Source organism: Miscanthus floridulus, chromosome 6 (assembly GCF_019320115.1).
Source record: "Miscanthus floridulus cultivar M001 chromosome 6, ASM1932011v1, whole genome shotgun sequence".
Classification (NCBI taxonomy): domain Eukaryota; kingdom Viridiplantae; phylum Streptophyta; class Magnoliopsida; order Poales; family Poaceae; genus Miscanthus; species Miscanthus floridulus.
In genome coordinates, this window is record NC_089585.1 from 143,027,727 (window position 1) to 143,051,836 (window position 24,110).

General features: G+C 49.3%; 1 protein-coding gene across 9 annotated transcripts in view; it reads left to right on the top strand.

Annotated features, from left to right (window-relative positions):
• LOC136457212 (putative disease resistance protein RGA4) overlaps positions 1 to 24,110 on the top strand; it is a 40,707-nt gene that overhangs the window by 4,374 nt on the left and 12,223 nt on the right. For 7 of the 9 annotated variants that reach the window (XR_010759696.1, XR_010759692.1, XR_010759694.1 and 4 more), the window contains 3 exons: positions 4,796 to 5,917; positions 15,396 to 17,798; positions 18,217 to 18,290. Coding sequence is in view for 1 of the 9 variants with exons in the window: in XM_066457269.1 (XP_066313366.1) it covers positions 4,796 to 5,917; positions 15,396 to 17,798; positions 18,217 to 18,246 (3,555 nt within the window). In the remaining 8 variants the exon portion in view is untranslated. The remainder of the gene's footprint in view (positions 1 to 4,795; positions 5,918 to 15,395; positions 17,799 to 18,216; positions 18,291 to 24,110) is intronic. The other 2 variants (XR_010759698.1, XR_010759699.1) reach the window with 2 other exon arrangements.

Sequence of the window (24,110 nt, forward strand, 5' to 3'; positions counted from 1 at the left end):
TATTAGATTAGGATTCGGTATGCGCCTGGAGCAAGATGACGGCACACCACCATGGCGCCGATTTTCTGAGCTGCTCAATATGCACTTCGGGCAGCCCCTGTGCTCCAATCCCTTGGGCGAACTTGCAGCCTGCCACCGCACCAGCACCGTCGTCGACTACCAGCATCGATTTTTGGCGTTGCTCACCCGCACCGGACCCCTCAACGACAGTCAGAAGATTTAGCTCTTTAGGAAGGGCCTTCTAGAGCCCATGAGTATTGATGTTGAGATGAAAGGGCCCCCATCCCTGGAGGTCGCCATGAGCCTGGCCCGTGCGTTCGAGCGCTGCGAATAGGTTGTGGCCCAGCTGGCGGCTCCGCCCCGCGCCCAACGCCCACCACCGACACGCGGCTTACTTGCCTTGCCAGCTCCTGCGTTCGTTGTTCTGCTCGCCCTGCCAGCACCCGCGACTGCACCCGGCCCTGCGCTCTGCACCGTCACCGTGGCAGGCCGCACAGTCCGTCGCCTCTCGCCGGCCAAAATTGAGGAACGCCGTAAGAACGGCCAGTGCTTCAACTGTGACGAGCACTACATCCACGGGCACAATCGAGTCTGCCGATGGCTGTTTCTCCTGGAGATTGATGATGCTGACTCAAGCCCCGAAGACGAAGCTGATGCTGAGACCCCCCTCATATCGCTGCATGCCATAGTAGGGATTAAAACCAACGAGACTATGCAGCTGCCAGTCTTCCTCGCCGGAACGCCGCTCCATGCCCTTTTGGATTCTGGCTCCACACACTATTTCGTGTCAGAGGCAGCGGCTGCTCGCATCGGCCTGGGCTTCCGCAAGCGCGTCGACATCAGCGTCACCGTCGTGAATGGCGATCGAGTCTGTTGTGCAGGCGTCGCACGGCCACTGCGTTCTCCATCACCACAGAGGTGTTCGCCGCTCATTTCTATATCCTACCCCTCGACGGCTTTGACATTGTGCTTGGCACCGGTTGGCTTGCTACTTTGGGCCCTATCCTTTGGGACTTTGGCTCGTTGCTCATGTCGTTCTGGAGGAACGGCCACCGCATTACTTGGCACGGATTGGCAGGACCGCTTGGCGCCCAGCTCCATGCCATGTCGAGCCTAGATGTCCTTCCCGCTCTTCTCGCCGAGTTCGAGGATGTGTTCACCACGCCCATGGGACTGCCACCTCCCCGCGCCCGTGATCATCACGCTCACCTCATCCCGGGCACACTGCCAATTGCGGTCTGGCCATCTCGCTTATCCACAGATTCAAAAAGAAGAACTGGAGCGTCAGTGCAACGTCCTGGAAGCACAAGGATTGATCCGCCGCAGCACCTCACCTTCCTCAGCACCGGTTCTCCTTGTCAAGAAGTCAGATGGCACATGGTGGCTCTGTGAAGGACAAATTCCCTATCCCGGTGGTCGAAGAGCTTTTGGATGAGCTTCATGGCAGCCGCTTCTTCTCGAAGCTGGATCTTCGCTCAGGATATCACCAAGTCCGGATGGCGCCCGCTGATATACCGAAGACAGTGTTCCGCACCCACGACGGCCTCTACGACTTTCTGGTAATGCCGTTCGGCCTTACTAACGCCCCGGCTACATTTCAGGCGATCATGAACGAGGTACTGCGCCCTTTCCTCCGCAAATTTGTGCTTGTTTTTTTCGACGACATCCTCATATTCAGCAACAATTGGGCGGAACATCTGAGGCACATCAGGATAATTCTTACTGCTCTGCGTGAACATCAGCTCTTCTTGAAGCGGTCCAAGTGTTCCTTTGGGGAACCCTCTGTTGCGTACCTCGGCCATATTGTGTCAGCAGATGGGTTTGCCATGGACGCATCCAAGGTCCGGGCCATCATTGACTGGTCTACACCAGCTTCAGTACGGGCGCTGAGGGGGTTTCTGGGCCTCGCTGGGTACTATCGCTGTTTTATCAAGGAGTTCGGGTCCATAGCAGCCCCCTTGACCAAGTTGTGCAAGAAGGATGCTTTCCTCTGGACGGATGACACTACAGTGCCCTTTCAGGCTCTCAAGCAAGCCCTCACCGAGGCTCTAGTCCTTGCCTTGCCCGATTTCGCACTGCCTTTTTGTGGTTGAATGTGATGCATCCAGTACCGGCATTGGCGTAGTACTTCGCCAAGGCAGCGGCGCAGTGGCGTTCTTCAGTCGTGCCTTGGCTCCGCGTCACCGTACCCTCGCTGCTTATGAGCGCGAGCTGATTGGCCTGTCTCAAGCCGTACGGCATTGGCATCCGTATCTCTGGGGACGCACCTTTGTGGTTCGCACAGACCACCAGCCGCTGAAATACATCCTCGACCAACGTCTTGAGACCATTCCGCAACTTCACTGGGTAAGCAAACTGCTTGGCTTTGATTTTTCAGTGGAATACAAGCCTGGGCACACAAATGTGGTGGCCGACGCCTTGCCCCGCTGCACCGAGGACACCGCTGCCCTCTCGGCCGTCTTGACGCCATCATTCAGCATCATCGATGAATATCGATGCCTCGCAGTAGACGATGCAGAACTCCAGCGCTTAACAGTAGAGATCCAAGCTGGCTCTAAAGGCGAACCTTGGGCTCTCATCTATGGGCTGGTCACCTTCAAGCGACGGCTGTTCGTTCCCAGTTCATTTGAGCTCATACCAGCCATCCTAGTAGCTGCTCACGATGACGGTCATGAAGGCACCCAAAAGACCCTCCATCGCCTCGTCGGGATTTTCACCTCCCCAATGCACGGGCTGCAGTACAGGCCTATGTCCGCGCCTGCATGGTGTGTCAACGCAACAAAGTCGAGACCCTACATCCTGCAGGTCTTCTTCAGCCATTGCCGGTGCCCGCTGCAATTTGGAGTGAGATCAGCTTGGACTTCATTGAAGGCCTACCCAAGGTCAGTGGCAAGACGGTCATCCTGACCGTGGTTGATCGTCTGTCCAAATATGCACTTTTCATCGCCTTGGGTCATCCATATTCAGCGGTATCAGTGGCTCGTGCCTTCTTTGTGGAGATTGTTCGCCTTCATGGCGTGCCCACATCCATTGTGTCAAATCGGGATCCAGTGTTTACTTTGGCCTTTTGGCAAGGTTCGTTTCGTGCCTCTGGTTCCAAGCTTCATATGAGCACCGCCTTTCACCCGCAGACCGATGGCCAGTCCGAGGTAGTCAACAGGACCATTGCCATGTATCTTCGTTGCATGACGAGAGATCGTCTGCGTCAGTGGATTCAATGGCTTCCCTGGGCTGAGTATATCTATAACACATCCTATCACTCGGCACTTCGGGAGACTCCATTCAAACCTGTCTATGGCCGTGACCCGCCGCCCCGCACATCATATGATGTCGCTGATATTAGAGTGGCGGCTGTAGCCCAAACTTTGGAGGAGCGCGCTGAGTTCATCCATGACGTCCGGCGCCGTCTCGAACAAGCTCAGGCTGTGGCTAAACGTAATTATGATCGAGGCCACCGGGAGCTCCTCTGTGCAGTTGGTGATTGGGTTTGATTGCGCCTGAACCACCGTCCTTCAGCTACTGTCACTGGTCCGCAACGCGGGAAACTCCAGCCAAGGTATTTTGGTCCCTATAAGATCATTGAAGTCATTAATCAGGTGGCCTATTGCTTGGAGCTCCCTCCTGGTTCGCGTTTGCACCCAGTCTTTCATGTCAGCTTGCTGAAGAAATTTGTCGGCGACCCTCCTGCTACACCTCCAAGTCTACCCCCTATTCATCACGGGGCAGTGGTTCCAGTTCCCGAACGTGCTCTGAAGGCTCGGGTTTGCCGTGGTGTTTGCCAGATACTTGTTCGGTGGCAAGGATTGCCAGCCTCATCCACTTCCTGGGAGGATGTTCCACAATTCCAGCAGCGTTATCCTCATTTCCTGCTCGCGGACGAGCTGTTGCTCGAGGGGGGGAGTGATGTTACGTGGGGGCGCACATATCAGCGCCGTAGGCGCCCTCAGATAGAAGAAAGGAAAGATTAGAAAAGGATATTAGAGTAGGATTCGGTTTACTATGTAATAGGAGATACTTCCTTATTTTAAGTAATGAGATATGGGAAAGTACTAGCCCATGTAATTGGAAACTATATGGCTGGCGCGTAATATATAAAGGGCCACCATATCTATTAATAAAGGCAAGCAATAGAATTATCCTCTTCCCAAGTCTCTCAAGCTGTTCATACTACTTCTGTTTTCCAGTATATTAGGAATTGCTTATCAAAAAGTATTGTATTATTCAAGAGCCTACTAATATACAACAAATATTTCCGTTCTTTAAAACTGATACTAATTATTTGAAACATATTGATTGATAGGGACAAGGCTCAACTATCTGCTTATATGATCTTTTTTTTTTCCAAAGCTTTAATAGTCATACTTTCATATTGAAAGTGGATACTAGGGCACATGGAACAACAACTCTCCGGCATGTTGACAAAAAAGCAATATGTTGCACTATTTTTTTAAGATGCTGTTTCTGGAATACAAGAAAAAACCCTGCTTTGTAGCTTAGTTTGTGGTTGTGAGAATAGAAATTATGCAGACTTTTTAAACACTACTTCCTCTAGCAAAAAATACACTTAATTTTATGTTTCATGCTCATCACAGTTGAACCTCCAATACACTAATTATTACTTATAACCTCCAATACACTAATTATTACTTATATTGACACCACAATACTTATATTTATTGAAGTACCATGAAATTTTTATTTGGATTATACATTTTCATAAATTGTTAGTTGAAATGTTCACCTTGAAAATGTTCTTTGGTGGCTTGAAAAACTAACAGAGATTTGGCTTCCCCAGAAAGGATGTCACAAACCTGTCCCCAAATTGAAAATGCATAATAACAAGATAGAGGTGAGAGAATTGCCAAAGGATATCACAGGTCCAAACCAGAATATTAATCTGATGTCAAGCCCTAGTTTTAGCAAGGTGGAATTTTTTGATGCACGAGAAACATCGTCAGATGTAGTAGAAGAACTCATTGTGGGGAGGACAGAAGAAAAGGAGAAAATAATGACTTCTTTACTTCTGGTCATGTCGGAAAACCTTGTCATCCTTCCTATACATGGCATTGGAGGCATTGGCAAGACAACTTTTGCAAGATTGATTTACAATGATACAAAGTTCAGATATTATTCACATGTGTGGGTTAATGTGTCCCAGAGATTTGACTTGAACAAGATTGGTGAGTCTATTATTTCACAACTATGTGAAAAAGAGAGCCAGGCTAATGAAAGACAAATGACACATAGTTGCCTCATGAAGCTACTTTCTGGTAAGAAGATTATTATTGTTTTAGATGACTTATGGGAGGATAATCACTTCCAGCTGCAGGAATTGAAGGATGCGCTATATCATGATGAAAGCAACATAATTATTTTAGTAACAACACGTAGTGAACGTGTTGCACTGAGAATCTGTAGTAATCTTCAACCATACAAGATATTACCCTTGACAAATGACATGTGCTGGGATATAATTAAACAAAGAAGTGGTTTTGAAACTAGAGATGACAAAGAACAATTGACATCTATAGGTCAGGAGATTGCTCGGAAGTGTGGTGGTGTACCTTTAGCAGCTCGATCTCTGGGATTCACTTTGCGGAATGTGAATTTTGACCAATGGATGAAAGTGAAAGATAATGAAATCTGGAATGAATCTGTTTTAGGGGATGCATCTTTGCCGAATCAAGTTCTTGCATCTTTGATGTTAAGCTATAGCTATATGGCACCATGTTTGAAGATATGCTTTACCTATTGTGCAATTTTTCCAAAAGGTCACAAGATAGTTAAAGAAGACCTAATTTACCAATGGTTTTCTTTGGGTTTCATCAAGACAACACAGTTACTCTCAATTGTGCAGATCTGTGAGAAATATGTCATGCAGCTCCTAGGTCTGTCTTTCATTCAATTATACCCCAAGGTTTGTTGTTATTTATATATTCCAATGCTTCATTTGATTTTTCATGCTTCTTAAATCAATTTAAAAGAAACTTACATATTAAATGCAACTTTTGATATGCCATGCTAATAGTATAGACGGTACATTGGACCGGAACAAAGACATTGTGTCACAATTTACTAGTAGTTCAGATTGACAATAAAAATAAATAAGTGGTGGCCAAGAGCCAATATTTGAACAGATATTATATGTAAACATGGAGCAATGAAGTAGTGCAACTACTAGAAAATGGGCCTTTTCAACAAAGTATATTGCAACACCGTATAAATTGTTGCAATAGATAAGTAATATTGCTATTTCATTGCAATTAGTTAATATTGCTACAAATTTATAGCATGGCCATATCTTCAACTTTTGTTGCAAGAGTTGGTAGGTATTCCAATAGAAAAATATAATGTTGCATTAAGTTAACATTTTTACAATTTAAAATTTGTTTTTGACGCTAAGTAACCAAGGATCGGGTCGTCGCTTCCTTAGTGGCGCGCTACATCGGCGCCCGGGTGTAGTGAAAAATGAGCAAGGGTCTTTGCATCAGAGTCGACGGGTGCGAAGGGTAAGGAAGCTAGTCGAACCAACTAGGATCCGTTTAGGTAGTTGGAATGTAGGGTCACTTACAGGTAAGTTAAGAGAATTAGTTGATACCGCGACTAGGAGGCGTGTAAATATATTATGCGTTCAAGAGACTAAATGGAAGGGTCAGAAGGCGAAGGAGGTGGACAATACAGGTTTCAAGCTTTGGTACACAGGGACAGTTGCGAATAGAAATGGAGTAGGAGTTTTGATTGATAAGAGCCTCAAGAATGGTGTGGTGGGAGTGAGAAGGCAAGGAGATAGGATTATCTTAGTCAAGCTTGTCGTTGGTGATATGGTCTTGAACGTAATTAGTGCGTATGCCCCCCAAGTAGGCCTCGACGAGAGTGCTAAGAGACAGTTCTGGGAAGACTTAGATGGTCTGGTTAGAGCTATACCTAGTAGTGAGAAGCTTTTTATAGGAGGAGATCTTAATGGGCATGTAGGTACTACAAGCGCAGGTTTCGAGGCAGTTCATGGAGGTTTTGGGTATGGTAGTAGGAATCAGGAGGGGGAGGAAGTTCTGGACTTCGCGGTAGCTTTTGACCTGATGATAGCCAATACTTTATTTAGAAAGAGAGAATCTCATCTAGTGACCTTCAGTAGCGGACAACACTGTAGCCAGATTGACTTTGTCCTCGCAAGAAGAAAGGACAAACGAGCATGCTTGGATTGCAAGGTGATACCAGGGGAGTGTGTTGTTTCTCAACATAAGCTTTTGGTGGCAGATTTTCGTTTTCAGGTGCGTGCCCGTAGGGATAAACAAGCTAAGATTGAAAGAACAAAGTGGTGGAAACTGAAAGGGGAGACGTCAGAGGTATTTAGGGAAAGGGTTATCAAAGAGGGCTCTTGGAAGGAAGAAGACGACATAAACAATATGTGGGACAAGATGGCAACCAACATTCGGAAGGTAGCCTCAGAGGTGTGTGGAGTAACCAAAGGAAGGGGACGCGAGGCTAAAGATACTTGGTGGTGGAACGAGGAAGTCCAAAGGGCTATTAAGGAGAAGAAAGAATGCTATAGACGCTTGTACCATGACAGGAGTGTGGACAACATAGAGAAGTACAATGTGGCAAAGAAGACTGCAAAGCGAGCTGTAAGTGTGGCAAAGGGTAGAGCGTACGAGGATCTTTATCAACATTTGAGTACGAAGGAAGGAGAGAAGGACATATATAGGATGGCTAGGGTTCGTGAGAGAAAGACACAGGACTTCAACCAAGTTAAGTGCATTAAGGATGAAAGGGAGCATCTCTTGGTAAAGGAGGATGAGATCCGACATCGATGGCAAGAGTATTTTGACAAATTGTTCAATGGTGAGAATATGGACACAACCTTTCAGTTGGATGACTCTTTTGATGACACCAATAGGCGCTTTGTGCGGAGAATCCAAGAATCTGAGGTCAGAGAGGCGTTGAAAAGGATGAAAGGAGGTAAGGCGATGGGACCGGATGGTATCCCAATCGAGGTGTGGAGATGCCTCGGGGACATAGCTGTAGTATGGTTAACCAAGCTGTTCAACCATATTTTTCGATCGAACAAGATGCTTGATGAGTGGAGGAGAAGTATATTGGTACCGATCTACAAGAATAAAGGGGATATTCAAAGTTGTACAAATTACCGGGGAATTAAGTTGATGAGCCATACTATGAAGCTATGGGAGAGAGTTATCGAGCATCGCTTAAGAGCAATAACGCGGGTCTCTATGAACCAATTTGGTTTCATGCCCGGAAGGTCAACCATGGAAGCCATTTTCTTAATAAGACAAGTTATGGAGCGGTATAGGGAGAAGAAGAAGGACCTACATATGGTTTTTATTGACTTGGAGAAGGCTTATGATAAAATACCAAGGAATGTTATGTGGTGGGCTTTGGACAAACATAAAGTCCCAACGAAGTACGTCGGGCTCATTAAGGACATGTACAACAATGTTGTGACTAGAGTTCGAACAAGCGATGGAGACACGGATGACTTCCCGATTAGGATAGGACTACATCAAGGGTCAGCTTTGAGCCCTTATTTGTTTGCTTTAGTGATGGATGAGGTCACAAGGGACATACAAGGGGACATCCCTTGGTGTATGCTTTTCGCGGACGATGTAGTGCTAGTTGATGAAAGCCGGACAGGAGTGAATCAGAAACTGGAGTTATGGCGGGAGACTTTGGAGTCCAAAGGTTTTAGACTTAGTAGAACTAAAACTGAGTATATGAGATGTGACTTCGGCACTACTACTCGGGAGGAGGAAGATGTTAGTTTGGAAGGTCAAGTAGTGCCTAGGAAGGATACCTTTCGATATTTAGGATCAATGCTACAGAGAGACGGGGATATTGATGAAGATGTTAGCCATAGAATCAAAGCAGGGTGGATGAAGTGGCGGCAAGCGTCTGGTGTCCTATGTGACAAAAGGGTACCACAGAAGCTAAAAGGCAAGTTTTATAGGACGGCGATTAGACCTGCTATGTTGTATGGTGCAGAATGTTGGCCTACGAAAAGGCGACATATTCAACAGCTAAGTGTCGCGGAAATGCGTATGTTGCGTTGGATTTGCGGTCATACAAGAAGGGATCGAGTTCGGAACGATGATATACGTGAGAGATTAGGGGTAGCGCCAATTGAAGAAAAGCTTGTCCAACACCGGTTGAGATGGTTTGGACATGTGCAACGGAGACCTCCAGATGCACCGGTGCGTAGTGGAATCCTAAGTCAGGATAGTAACGTGAAGAGAGGCAGAGGAAGACCGAAATTGACTTGGGTAGAGGCAATAAAAGGAGACTTGAAAGGATGGAATATACCCAAAGACTTAGCCTTAGATAGGAATGCTTGGAAGACAGCTATTCACGTGCCTGAACCTTGATTGCTTCTGTTGGGTTTCAACTCTAGCCTACCCCAACTTGTTTGGGACTTAAAGGCTTTGTTGTTGTTGTTGTTGACGCTAGTGAATAGTGGTTGAAATATATAGATATTGTTTGTTAGGACTAATCTTGTCATATAGGCATATTAGTGTTGATTATGAAGTGTAGTATGGATGAGGGAGCTCCGTGAAGTTTCTAGTACCAGCTAGTTGCTAGTTGAGCTATACAATTTGAAGTTTGCCACTGGTTTCTTAGCTAGCAAGCAGGGTAATGTGGGCTGCATAGTTAAGGTCGGTTCCTGTAGCAGAACTGTAGCAAACCGACCTACAGTCCTATAAAAGGGGCAGCACCCTTATGGCTGTGTAATAGATGTTGAAACTATGTGAGTTTGGGAGAGGAGTGATAGAGCTTGGTTGTGAAGATCAAGCTTGTGTTTATGTGTATAGTAGTACTTGGTTGTGAGAACCAAGTGAGTTGTAACCTTGTAGTGTGAAGCTACAAAGTATTTAGATTTTGTGTTCTCATATTCTTGTGTGAATCAAGATAGAGTGCAAGTGAGGAATTGAGTGATTCAGTTCCAGCAGCAGCAAATGAGAAATAGAGTGATTCTATTTCTAACATTGTTTCCATCATTTTTATGTATTGCCATGTTTTCTATATATTCTCGTTGTGAATAGAGAGGTTAAGATAAAATTTTAGCAAAACATGAAACATAAATATGTATCTTTGGTGTGGTGGTAAAATTGTGTGCCTAACCAATAGATGTAAGTTTTTAGTCCTACTCAATTCCAAATGATTTTTTGCCACAAAAACTTATTGTTACTATGATAGGCATTGGTTCGTTGGTGGTTGACCACGTAGATTGTAGTAGAAGGTTGAGGAGGGCGGGCGACAGGCTGCTTGCGGCGGCCTATGGTGGTCGGCGTGGCGTAGAGCAGCGGCATGGCTAGGGCTAGCGGCGACTAGGCAGGGAGCGAGAGATAGTGTGGGAGAGGTATACCTCTTTGTATTGCTTAATCCCAAAAGGGGGTACATAGGCTTATATTTATAGTCCTGATTGGACTTGCATACCAAGCAAACTAGTAGGAAGAGTCCTTATAGATTGGACACCTCTTTACATATCCTTTTCCTAAATTTTCTCAAACATTACCTAACCAAACCTAATCAAATATTGATTGCCTATTCCCTGTTTTTTTTTCTTTCCCATTCTACTAGATTAGGGACTCCTTCGCAGACCTGACTTGGGTGTCGGCAAGGGAGGGGCACCGCCGTCCTAGGTGCAGCTGCCCCCGTGCCTGAGCTCCCTCCGAAGCTGGGCCTCTAGGGCCAGGCCGGTCGTGAGCCTCCTACGGGCCAACTTGGCCCTATTAGGGCGGATTGCAGATTGGCCTGTGATATCTCTCTCCCTATTTTCAGTCAGTGCGTCCTCGCACTGAGTACATGTCCATGTGTAGGTTCCTTGTGGAGGTAGCCGTGAGATGGTTGAGTCTCCCCTGACAGATACTATCATGTGTCCCACCACCAGAGGACGAAGATGATTTTGCCATGACCTATCGAACTGAATGTGGATGTAGTGGTCGGAGCTTGGTGCGGCGTAGTTTTGGCGGATGGTCGGGGTACTAGTAGCATCGATCATCTCTCGTGAGATGTTGTCAAGCAGAATAACTCGTCGCTCCTGAGGCACATGATCATAGTTTTGGAGTTGATGTCCTTCACGGTGGAGGACAAAGCTAGGGAAGCGGAACCAAATCATCAGGTCGGAACGGGTTGGAGACATGGTGAGGTCCAACATGGTGCCCACGATGAAGTCACCGAAGTCGTAGTAGTCCGTTGAGATGTTGGGGCGTCAACGGAGCTGTGGAGGTCGATGTAGACGACGTTGATGGAGGAACTAACTGCCCATGCTATTGAAGAAAAACACCTTCACTTGTGGAAGGATGCCCTGCGGCCACTCATGGGTGAGCAAGATTCTTGTCAGCATGCTAACCTGATCTGATGCTGGAGGGGGTACATCGTGGACACCGACGGTGAGATGTCGAAGCTTGGGCCCACTACCAGGAACGTCTCCATCTGATTGGGGAGCGGCGGAGAGGCAGCTCGCAGGTAAAAACACGCCGGTCGAAGAAGAGGTTGCCGTCCTCCATGGACCAAGCCGGGGCGGCCGTCCAATTGTTGCAAGCGTTGGCAATGAGGCGGAGCTTCGAAGTCGTGCGGATGACCTCCCGTATGTACTCGAAGATCATCTCGGCGGTCGACGATGACGAAGGCGCTGTTACGGCAACGTCTAATCATCGGCGCCAGTGGTGGTGGTAGCATCTTGTCGGGGCTGGTAGAGTCCATCATGGTCTGTGGGCTATTGCTGTCGATGATCTCGGTGAAGGAGATGGTGTGGTCGCCGCGGGTGAAGCTCCTCCGTAGGGTGTTGAAGTCCTACATGATACATCCAAGTCCCGCCAACCATGGTGTGCCGAGGATGATGTCCTCGTCGCCTATCAGGGTAGGAGGAAGGCGTTGAGCTGGAACGCCTCCGTGTCCACCCGAAGGGGAACATTGAGACAGACTGCTACGGTAGCTAATGCTGCTCGTCGTTCCAGAGGAGGATGCTGGTTTGGATCCTGTGTTAGGTGATGCTAGTCATCCTGGCGAAGTTGATGTCAAGGACGTTATGTGTGGTGCCGATATTGATGAGGATGCGAACTCCATGGCCTGAGACAGTGCCCGCGAGATGCATGGTGTGGCTCCCCTCTATATTCCTGGTGCGTGGCCACCGGTGATCATCATGAGTTTGGGCTCCTCTATGTTGTAGTTGTTTACCACGGTGATGTCGAAAAGGTGCTTGCACTTGTGGCCGCGGGTGAACGCTTGTCGCAATTGAAGCAGAGTCCTGCTCGACGGCGGTTGGCCATCTCCTTCAGAGTGAGTCGCTTGAAGGTATGGGAAGGCGGAGCTGTGGCTGGTGTTTAGGTGGTCACCGTGCTGCTGAAGTCGGGGCCAAGGGCAGGGTGACCACTAGTTTTGGAGCTTGTGGCGGGCGTGTCGGCGAACGAGCTGATGGCAGCGTCAGCTTGGAGGAGTCGGCAATGATCCCGGCGCGGTGCTCATACTCCTTGTCTAGATCCATGGCTCTCTCCATTGTTTGAGGGTTCTACAGCACTACGTCGGATTTGAGGGCTCCAGCAAACCCGCGGTGAAGATGTTTACCTTCAGGAGCTCGTCCAGTCTGCCTGATGCGTACCACATGAGCTGAAAAGCGCTCGCAGTACTCATCCACCATGTTGTTACTCCTAAGGAGGGTGAGATCGCCGAGTGAGTTGCATCGTGTTAGGGTCATGTAGCGCTTCTTGATGGCTTGGATGGACGAGTACCAGTCCAAGACTAGCTGGTCATGTTGCAGGCTCATGAACCACTGTTACGCCCCTCATGTCAGATAAAAAGATGCATATCACACCTTTTCGTGCTCTGAGATCCCTTGACCTCTGAAGAACTGATCGCAGCGATTGAGCCGAGCCAAGGGATCCTCCTTGCCCTCATAGGTGGGGAAGGAGAGCTTGTGGTAGCGTGGCTGGAACGAGGTGAAATCCTTCTTGACGTCCAGATTGGGCGGCTCCTGCTTGGGGGCTTGTTCCCAACCTCCCTTGAATGCGTTATCGGTGAACAGATTGGTGGGTGACCTTGTCCACAAGGTCCGGGATGCTGACGGTGGCGGACATCTCCTTGTTGTCCTGTAGGAACTAGCCCCCTGGCGTCCTCCATGAATTTCTGAGCCTCTTCCTCGAGGTCCTTGGTGGCCTTGCGCCGCTCCTCATGTTTCAGGCGCCGCACCTGTGGGCGGCCGATTGGCCTTGAGGCCATCGAGGCGAGTGTGGATGGCCTAGAGCTCCTTGGGTAGGCTGTCGTTGATCTCTTTCAGCACCTCCTTGAGGTTGTCCATGGTGACGGATTCTGACATGGTGGATTCTACCAGATATGATGGGCGTTGGTTCGTGGGTGGTTGACTGCGTAGATTGTAGCCGAAGTATGTAGGAGGGCGGGGGATAGGCTGTTTGCGGCGGCCTATGGTCGCCCGTGAGGCTTAGAGCGGCGATGCGGCTAGGGCAACGGCGGTGTAGCTAGGGTAGGGCGGTGGCTAGGCAGGTAGCGAGAGAGCGGGAGATGTAAACCTCTTATGCTTAATCCCAAAAGAAAGTACATAGGCCTATATTTATAGTTTGATTGGACTTGCCAAGCAAACTAATAAGAAGAGTTTTTATATATTAGACACCTCTTTATGTATCCTTTTCCTATTTTATCTCAAACTTTTCCTACAACAACAACAACAACAAAGCCTTTTAGTCCCAAACAAGTTGGGGTAGGCTAGATTTGAAACCCAACATGAGCCCTAAGTCATGGTTCAGGCACGTCAATAGCTGTTTTCCAAGCACTCCTATCCAAACAAAGATCTTTAGGTATATCCCAACTCTTTAAATCTCTTTTAATTGCCTCCTCCCATGTCAACTTCGGTCTTCCTCTACCTCTTCTCACATTGATACCTCGACTTAGAACTCCACAACGTACTGGTGCTTGTGAAGGTCTCTTTTGGACATAGCCAAACCACCTCAACCGATGTTGGACAAGCTTTTCTTCAATTGGTGCTACCCCTAGACGGTCACGTATATCATCGTTCCGAACTCGATCCATCCTTGTGTGACCACAAATCCAACGCAACATACGCATTTCCGCGACACTCAGTTGTTGGACATGTCGTCTTTTTGTAGGTCAACATTCAGCGCCATACAACATAGCGGGTCTAATCGCCGTTCTATAAAACTTGCCTTTCCCGTTCCACTAGATTAGGGACTGCTCAACGGACCGGACGGGCGTCGGTCAAGGAGGGGCGCCGTCGTCCCCAGCTCTGCCGCCCCCGCGCCTGAGCTCCCTATAAGCTGGGCCTCTAGGGCCAGCCTGGCCATGAGCCTCCTACGGGCCTTCTCAGTGCTAGCAAATAATGCAGATAAATAAGGATTGAGAGCCACAATGTTTTTTATGAGGTTCGGCGATGTGCCTACATCCTCGGGGCATGATTACGGGCGCTCCTCCCTATTAAGGTCAACCAAAATAGCCGCTTAGTCATCTTATGGTTACAGCAGGGTTGGCCTTGTATTTATAGCCCCCTAGGATAGCCTTTGCATTGCCAAACAGCTCTAAGAACTCTGCTTCAAGAAAAAAGGTGGAGTTGGGGGCCAACTCCAGGTTTTTTATGGAGCACCTCAAGGGGTACTCTGGTTTTTGGAGTTTTGTATTTCCACATGGAGTTGGGGGATAATTACGCACCTTGCCACTCATTAATTACCTATACCGGCTCGTTTCTCCCTTTGTTTGCTTTCATCGATCGAAGCGGCGCCCCGACTCCCTCTGTTCGTTTCTCTGTGACGCTTCCTTCTCCGCCTTTGCTCCTCATCCGTACCGCTGCCGGCTTTCTGCGACCACAAGGCAAGGCTGCCGGCGCCGTGATGGATGGATCGGATGCCCCAGACGGCCATATTCCTAGATGACATCGCGTTTGGGACGCGCATCTTCCCCAACTCCAGGCGTCCTACCTTGACACCGACGCCCAGAGTGGGCCTCTTTCGTCCCCCTCACGCTGTGCCGCCGCCGGCCTCCTACATCGGATTTCATTTGGCAAAAAATGTATTCACTTACATATGCTCCACATACATCAAAACATACAACAAACATCAATTAGGGGCATAATAGACCATTTGCAGGGAAACAACCCATTCCTTTGTTCCACAAACATCCACAGTGGAGCTGCTCCATGGTGGAGTGGAGCAGTCCCAAACACGCCCTAAACATATCCTAGCCCTCTAAAATAAAATGGTAATGTAACCAAACAGTACACATTCGACACATATCTAACACTCTGGCCCTATTATGGCGGATGTATATACATCTGTAATATGACTTTCTACTTAAGTAGGAATTTATTAGCTGTCCAACGAGTTGTTGGTCTGAAAATTTTGTGGACTGTACTTTCGATGCAGAGTTCTGACCTGTATCATGAGCAAGTGAAAATTTTCAGCATGCATGATCTGGTACATGATTTGGCAATTTCACTCCTTGGTAATCAAGTTCTGGATCAGAGCAAACAAGGAAACTCTAGGGGAAGCAGCTGCCAATATGCATTGCTCGCAGATTGCAGCAAGCCACTCGAGTTATGCTTGACTTCTCGTGCAAGGCTAATAGCAATGCGTTTTCTTGAGTGTCGCAGCACCGAACTACGTGGTGCTGCATTTGCACCTGCTAGGTCCCTGCGGGTACTGGATTTAAGTGAGTGCTCCATACTCAAGTTGCCACAATCCATTGGTCAATTGAGGCAGTTGAGATATCTTAACGCTCCTGGGGTTCAGGATAGGATGCTTCCAGAAAGTATCACAGAGCTCTCTCATCTAATTTACCTCAATATTCAAGGATCTTCTACCATCTCAGCACTACCAGAGTCAATTGGAGAAATGGCAAGTCTGATTCATCTTGATTTATCACGCTGCAATGGAATCTATCAATTACCAGTCTCTTTCAGGAATCTGGAAAATCTGGTTCATCTTAATTTGTCAGGTTGCTATAATATGTCAGGTGTGACTGCATCATTGGGAAGCCTGAGCCGACTGGAGCATTTGAGCTTATATTGCTGCATGATTGATGGAGACCTGGCAAAAGCATTGGGTGGCCTCACAGAACTGCAATCTTTGAATTTATCACGTGTTGTGTGTTCAGGAAACCACTGCAAAGGGTTAGGACAAGTCCTGGTTAATCTCAGCAAACTCAGATATTTGAATATACAAGATTTCCTTCATAAAGCTGGAGGTGACAGCTTCCTTGAGTTCATCATTAGGCTTTCCAATCTAGAGCATCTTGATTTAAGTTCGAATAATTTGCGTAGTATACCAGAAACCATTGAGAACCTCAGCAGCCTACAGACACTAGATCTCTCGCACTGCATCAACCTGGAGAGGTTGCCAGCTAGCATATCAGGAATTGATAGTCTGAAGTTTTTAAATGTAGCGAGTTGCTACATGTTGGATGAGTCCACTCTACCTCAGTACTACAAGAATAGTGCAATGTTGTTACCAAGATTTGTGGTCCATTCTGGTTATGGTGAATCTAGCAGTAATCTTTTTCAGCTTGAATTTGAAAATCCTACTGTTTTGGAGATCAACAGGCTTGAAAATGTGAAGTCTGCAGAAGAGGCACAGAGAATAAAGCTGGTGGACAAGCAGAATATTCAGGACCTAAAGTTACTGTGGACTAGAGATGCGGAGAGATTTGTGGATGACACAGAACTTTTGAAACGACTAGTGCCACCACCAAGTGTAGAAAATTTCAGGCTGGAAGGTTATACTAGCATAAGCTTTCCATCCTGGATGATGGACATCGTCATTTATTTGCCTCATCTTGTAGAAATTATCCTGTACGACTTGCCCAGTTGCAATAACCTACCACCACTTGGTCAGTTACCAAACCTCAAGAGTCTGTGTATCGGAGGAATGGACAGCATAAGGAAGATTGACCAGGACTTGTACGGGGGCATAAGAGCATTTCCTCAGCTTGAGAGCATTCAACTGGCGGAGATGAAATGCTTGGAGGACTGGAACACATCCTACCCCAGTCCCAGTGGTGAGGATGGCTCGAATGAGTTCGTGTTCCCCACCCTCAATTATATAGAAATAGCAAACTGCCCCAAAGTAAGATACAAACGGTTCTCACCTCTAACTAAGAGGATGATCATAAATGGTAGCGACCAAGTAATATTGTCATCGTGGGAGTTCAGAGGTCATGTCGGTGCTTCCTCCTTAGCTGCAACCACCGAGCTTTACGTGCAACATTGTGCAGCGCCTCTGCATCAGTGGCGCTTACTTCTCCACCTCCCGTACCTCAACTTTTTAGAGATCACCCAATGCAGTGATCTTACATGCAGCTCAACAGATTTGCTTCCATGTCTCGCTTCCCTCAAGACTATATCTTTTAAAGATTGCAAATTCGTTGAGGCGCTGCCGGACTGGTTGGGTGACCTCACCTCTCTCAAGGCACTTGCGATAACTGATTGTGAAGGCTTCAAGGCTTTGCCAGAGAGCATACAACAACTCACCTGCCTCCAGCGCCTAAAAATTGACGGCTGCTCTGAGCTAGTTCAGCTTCCATGTCTCCCCTCAGTCGAGTCTCTCCTTGTCAGACAATGCAAAACAATTGCTGAACTGCCAGAGAGGCTTGGAGACCACACCTCTCTCAAGGAACTCATTTTAGTGAATTGCGAAGGCATCAAAACTCTACCAGAAAGCATACAACAAGTCACATGCTTCCAACGCCTAACAATTAATGCCTGTCCAGAACTAGTTCAGTGGTTCAAATCAGAGGAGAATAAGATGAAGCTCCCTCAAATAAAAGAAATCGTACGTGCTCTCTCAATCCATCGATAATTATGTTTTTTATTTGCATTCACTACTTTTATTATCTTATGAAGAGTATGGGTCTATTATCCATTACATATCTTAGGTGTTTTCTCTCTCGCAATAATGTATATAAATCTTGAGATACATATGGGAATAGCTACACCCAGGGGTAAAAATGATTTTCCATATATATATATATATATATAGAGAGAGAGAGAGAAGGTTGTCCCACTTTATATACTATACTAAGAAAAAGACCTTTTTATGACTGTCTTATGAAGGTCAACTTATCAATCAATTTTAACACAACAGTAAAAAAGATATGAAACTTAAAAATTGAATGATGAAATATTATAATAACACCAAAATGACCGAGTTGCGTATCATCTTATTTTTCTTTCTTTGACTGGCTTTTCAGACATTAGATTATGTGCGGTTAAGCACGTGATCATCATTGAGGAGTCAGATAGGGAAGTGGCGACAAAATTGGAGGTATGGTGCAAAACCGTTTCCAAAAGTTAATCAACTGTACTCATTTTACGACTTCTCTACACGTTACTGGTTTTCAATACTCCTATATAGTATTTCCCTGCTCGACTAATTAATTTTCTATAGCACATCATGTGCTCTAAGAGAGAAAGTATTAGTATTAAAGCAAATCAATGTGGAATCACCAATTAGAAGTTGGGAGTAGAAACATTAATGGACAAACATTGTGAAATTTTATTCTTCTATGACTATAAACAAATATAAAATTGGAGCGAATTGCATTAATCATGAAAATTTTACAATACTCTACTATAAAGATATATTTTATTTGTGCCCCCGCCATCTGTTGGTAAAATAAACTAGAGACTAGAGCATGGCTTATTTTTTAAAGACCACTGATACCTTAAGTATATTTGAGCACCGAGATATACTCACGACATTTTACAATGCATGTGTCATGGTTGGTAGGACCTATCAGATAAGGGATCGTAAAGATAAAGTGGCATGTTAGAGTATTTAGACTAATGGGCCAAAAGGCCATATGTGAAGGCAGAATGCCAAGCAACTTAGATTATGTTTACACAGGGATTACAAATATATAGAGCCTTAGCCTGGGAAGGCCAGGGGCTAAGCCCACATAGGGTGGCGCATAGCAGAGTAAATAGGAGTAACTAACACAATAACCAAGGAGACACTATGGTAATCTAACACCCCCCCGCAGTCGGAACGTCGCTAGAGCGGACATTCAGACTGGAACGAAATTCTTGAAACACAGAAGAAGGAAGACCCTTGGTGAAGACATCAGCGAACTGGGAGGTGGTGGGCACATGAAGCACACGGACAGCACCAATGGCAACGCGTTCTCGGACGAAATGGAGGTCGATTTCCACATGCTTGGTGCGCTGATGTTGTACAGGGTTGGTGGATAGGTAGACGGCGCTGACGTTGTCGCAGTAGACGATGCAGGCGGAGTCGAGTGGGTGATGTAGTTCCTGGAGAAGCTGCCGCAACCAGGAAGCTTCAGCGACGCTGTTGGCGACAGCACAGTACTCTGCCTCAACGCTAGAGCGAGAGACAGTGGGCTGTCGTTTAGAAGACCAGGAGATAAGACTGCCACCTAGGAATACAGCATAACCAGAGGTGGATCGGCGAGTGTCCGGGCAGCCAGCCCAGTCAGCATCAGTGTAGACGACGAGCTGTGTCGGAGAAGTCCGAGGAATAATGAGACCATGATCAAGAGTACCCTGGAGATAGCGGAGGATCCGTTTGGCAGCAACAAAGTGAACCTCCCGAGGATCGTGCATGTGAAGGCAAACTTGCTGGACGGCATAAGCAATGTCGGGCCGGGTGAAGGTCAAGTACTGAAGAGCTCCCACAAGGCTACGGTAGGCTGTGGGATCAGCAACAGGAGGACCATCATCAACAGAAGTCTTGGCGCAGGTATCAACAGGGGTGGAGCATGGTTTGCAGTCACTCATGCCATGGCGAGCCAGGATGTCCAGAGCATATTGGTGCTGGGAGAGAAATAAAGTGTCACCCCGTCGTTGGACTGCCATGGCAAGGAAGTGGTGAAGTGGGCCAAGATCCTTCATGGCGAATTCCTTCATCAGAGCATCAATGACCCGGCGAAGGAGCTGCTGGGAGGAGGCAGTGAGCACAATGTCGTCCACATAGAGCAGCAAATAAATGGTCTCTGTACCGCGACGGTAAACAAAGAGAGATGTATCTGATCTTGCTTCAGTGAAACCCAGGGAGAGCAGGAATGAAGCAAAACGGCTGTACCATGCACGGGGGGCTTGCTTCAAGCCATAGAGAGATTTGTTGAGCCTGCAGACGTGCTGAGGAAGAGCTGAGTTGGCGAACCCTGTTGGCTGAGAACAGTACACTGTTTCTGAAAGAGTCCCATGGAGAAAAGCATTTTTGACGTCTAGTTGATGAATTGGCCAGTCCCGGGAATGAGCCAAAGTGAGGACTGTGCGAACAGTTGCAGGTTTGACAACGGGGCTGAATGTTTCATCGTAGTCAATACCGGGACGCTGTGTAAAGCCGCGAAGAACCCAACGAGCCTTGTATCTGTCCAGCGAGCCATCAGCGTGAAATTTATGTTTGAAAATCCACTTGTCTGTGACCACGTTGGCCTTGTCGGGGCGAGGAACAAGGTTCCAAGTGTGATTTTCCATGAGAGCAGCATATTCATCTTCCATGGCGCGACGCCAGTGAGGATCAGCAAGGGCGTCGCGGCAAGACCGGGGAATCGGGGACAGAGCCTCGGCGTGGAGATGGAGGCGCGGCTGTATGTATCCAGACTTCCCACGGGTCATCATGCCATGAGTATTGTCGACCGGTGGGATGGGGACAGCACCAACAGGACGTGGAGGATCAGCTTTGATGAACCGTGGTGGAGATGGGATGATGTTGGAGCGGCGAGGAGGAGCGGCAGCTGGTGGTGGTGGTGTCGGCGGTGAAGGAGGAGCAGCTGGTGAAGGGCGCCGGGAGTAGACGTTGTTGAAACGGGAAGCAGGCGGGGCCACAGGGGGCGCCGGGGCTGCTGCCAGAGGCGGCACAGGGGGTGCTGCTGGGGCCGGGGCAGCTGCCAGAGGTAGCACAGGGGGTGCTGCTAGAGCCGGGGCAGCTGCCAGAGGCAGCACAGGGGTTGCTGCTGGTGCCGACGGGAGCACCTGGGAGGGCGCTGAAGGCACCGTTCGTGGCTGTTGTGCCACGGGCGGTGCGTGCCGAGGCGCGGAGAAGCCTGGTGGAGGAGGCCGGGACGCTGGCCCAGCCGGGCTGAGGGGCCAGAGCACCGACGAGGTGTCGTTAGGCAACTCGGACGCAGCCTGCGACACGGTCTGCAGAGGGGCGTCGAGAGGCCGTACAGATGTACCTGCAGAAGGTGAAGGAGCTGGTAGAGGCTCATCATTAGTTAGAAAATCAAGCTCTTCGGGAGGTGAGGTCCGGTGTCCAGAGAAAGGAAAAGTCGTCTCGTCGAAGATGACATGACGAGAGATGATGACACGGTTGGAGGTGAGGTCGAGACACCGGTAGCCTTTGTGATCGGGGGAGTAGCCGATGAAGACACAAAGTGGAGCGTGGGGCAAGTTTGTGGGGGGGGGGGGGGGGGGGGTGGTGGCAGTGAGGTTGGGATAGCAGGTGGCGTCGATGGTAGCTGCAAGGTGTAGAGGGGCCCCGAGCTGTTACATCGAAGGAGGACGTTCCTGGTACGATGATCCTTCACAGAAATGCCAGAAGGGTCAAACTCAATAGAAACATGATTATCAGTAGTGAATTGGCGAACTGATAAAAGGTTTTTAATAATGCCAGGAGCAAGAAGAACATTGTTAAGGCGAAAAGGACCGGGAATGATCGAGTAGCCAGTGCCAACAACAGGGAGAGTGGCACCGTTACCCACCACGATGGAGGAGGAAAAGGGGGAAGAGGATGTGCGGGTAACAATATCAGGGTTGGAGGCGATGTGGGAGGAGGCGCCGGAGTCGAAAACCCAGTCCGTGCTGTTCGGCGGAGTGGGTGGAGTGAGCGAGACGGTGCTGAAAGCCTGGGCGAGGGAATGAGGATCCCAGGGAGACCACGCTGGAGGTGGCGCATGAGGAGTAGGTAGCAGCGGCGGTGAGTAGAGGCCCGGCCATGGTGGAGGTGCCAGGTAGCCAGGGGAAGGCACGCCAGCCATCATGGCGTGCTGCTGAGGAGGAGGGACGCCGGTGCGTGCTGGTGGAGTGCGAGGACCGCCAGGCGTGGGGCCGGGCCACATGTGAATGGATCCGGACCACGGGTTGTAGAGGGACGGCCACTGGGGGCCGCCTTGGTTGCCCTGGTTGCGCTCGCCGCGGCGACGCCGGCCACGGCCACTGCCTGAAGAGCCCCTACTGGTAGGGAGCACGCCCTGAGGATGAGGGGGGCGCGGAGAGGCAGAACTGGGTGCCGGCGCAGTGGAAGGCGGCCTGCTTGATGAGGAGGCGAAAAGGGCAGAAGGAGCCGCTGAGGGCTGTACCATGTTGAGCTCGGCGAGACGAAGATCAGTGCGGACGTCCGCAAACGGAGGGAACGACTTCTGCCGAGTGATGAGTTGAGCCATGAACTGGAACCACTCATTGAGGCCCCGCAAGATGTTCAGCACCAGTGTGCGGTCGTTGAGGGGTTCACCAAGATTAGCGAGGGCGTCAGCCATGCCCTTCATCTTGCGGTAGTAGTCATCAACGGAGAGATCGCCTTGAGAGAGATTGCGGAATTCAGCATCAAGGAGCAAAGCCCGGGACTCACGGTTCCCCAGGAATTGCTGCTCAACCCCGAGCCAAGCCACCCGAGCAGTGACACCGTTGTGCTCGTGGATGATGTCGAGGAGGTCGGTGGAGATGCTGTTGAAGATCCAGGAGACGACCACGCAGTCCATGCGGTACCAGACCGGGTCGGTGGGGCGGGAATCGTCGCTGAGGACATGGTCCTTCAGGGAGTACCGACCAAGAGCAAGGAGAAGGTAGCCGCGCCACTTGGAGTAGTGGGGGGACTTGAGGTCGAGGACGATGGGGACCAGATACTTGATGTTCTGGACGGCGCAGGCCTGGCTGTGCAGGTGCGCAATAGCAGCAGCCTCAGAGGAGACAGAGTGCTCGTCGTCGTCGTGGGCTTCATTGTCGTGGATGGCCTCCAGACGAAGTCGCTCCCGGATGGCAGCCGCTTGTGCCTCCAGGGCGTCGGCCTGTGCGCGCTCCTTGGACAGGGCGTCGGCAGCAGCACGGACGCGCTCCTAGGCGGCAGCGGCGGACTTGAGAAGGTCCGCCTCCTTCTGGAGCTGGACGGCGTGCTCGGTGTTGGCCGCTCGAGTGGCGGTGGCTTCTTCCTCGAGCCGCAGGGCGGCCGCGGTGGCATCGTCGCGCAGCAGGGCCGCGTTGGCGGCAGTAGCAGTGGCTGCGGCAGCCGAGGCGCCGGTGCTGGAAGCGCCAGTGAGAGGAGGCGGTGCGGCGGCTGAAGCTGCCATAGGCGCGAGCGGAAGCAGAGGAGAGGAAGGGGCGGAAGCAGCGTGCGGAAGCAGAGGAGAGGAAGGGGCGGAAGCAGAGGAGAGGTGGGCGGGAGAGGAAGGGTCGGCACAGGACCTGAATTAGGCGTCTGATACCATGAAGGCAGAATGCCAACCAACTTAGATTATGTTTACACAGGGATTACTGATAGATATGTACATTAGGAAAGTGTATATTAGGCAAGTCTATATTTAGTATGATTAGCACCTGCCATGTATTGCATATATGCTGCCATGTATTGACTATATATATCAAGGTCAACCCCCCCACATTGGGTGTGTGGTGTTTCCCTTTTATCTTTGTTATTCTACATGGTATCACAGACTGAGATCAATTAGATCCCGGACCTTCTACTTCCGCCTCCTTCCTCCCCACCTCTCTCCTGGGCGCCCCTCCTCCTGTGGCGAGATGACTTCCAACGCCGATGCCTCGGCCGCAGCCGCTGCTGCCGCTGCTGCACCACCACCGCCGCAGGCCGTCGTCGTCCACCCCTACACCGCCGTGAACGTGAAGACTCACATTCCGGTTACCCTGGAGATGAAGAATCCTAACTTCACCAAGTGGGCTTCGTTCTTCAAGGCCTTGTGTGGGAAATTCAGCCTTCGCCCCCACATCGACGGGCCAGCCCCTCCGACTGCTGATCCATCGTGGGACATTGCCGAGTGCACTATCCGCGGCTGGATCCTCAACACCGTCGACGACTCGGTTCTTGATCTTGCCATCACCGACGAGAACCAGTCCGCCCGCGAGCTGTGGGTGGCGATTGAGGGCCTCTTCCGTTCCAACCGCGCGCCCC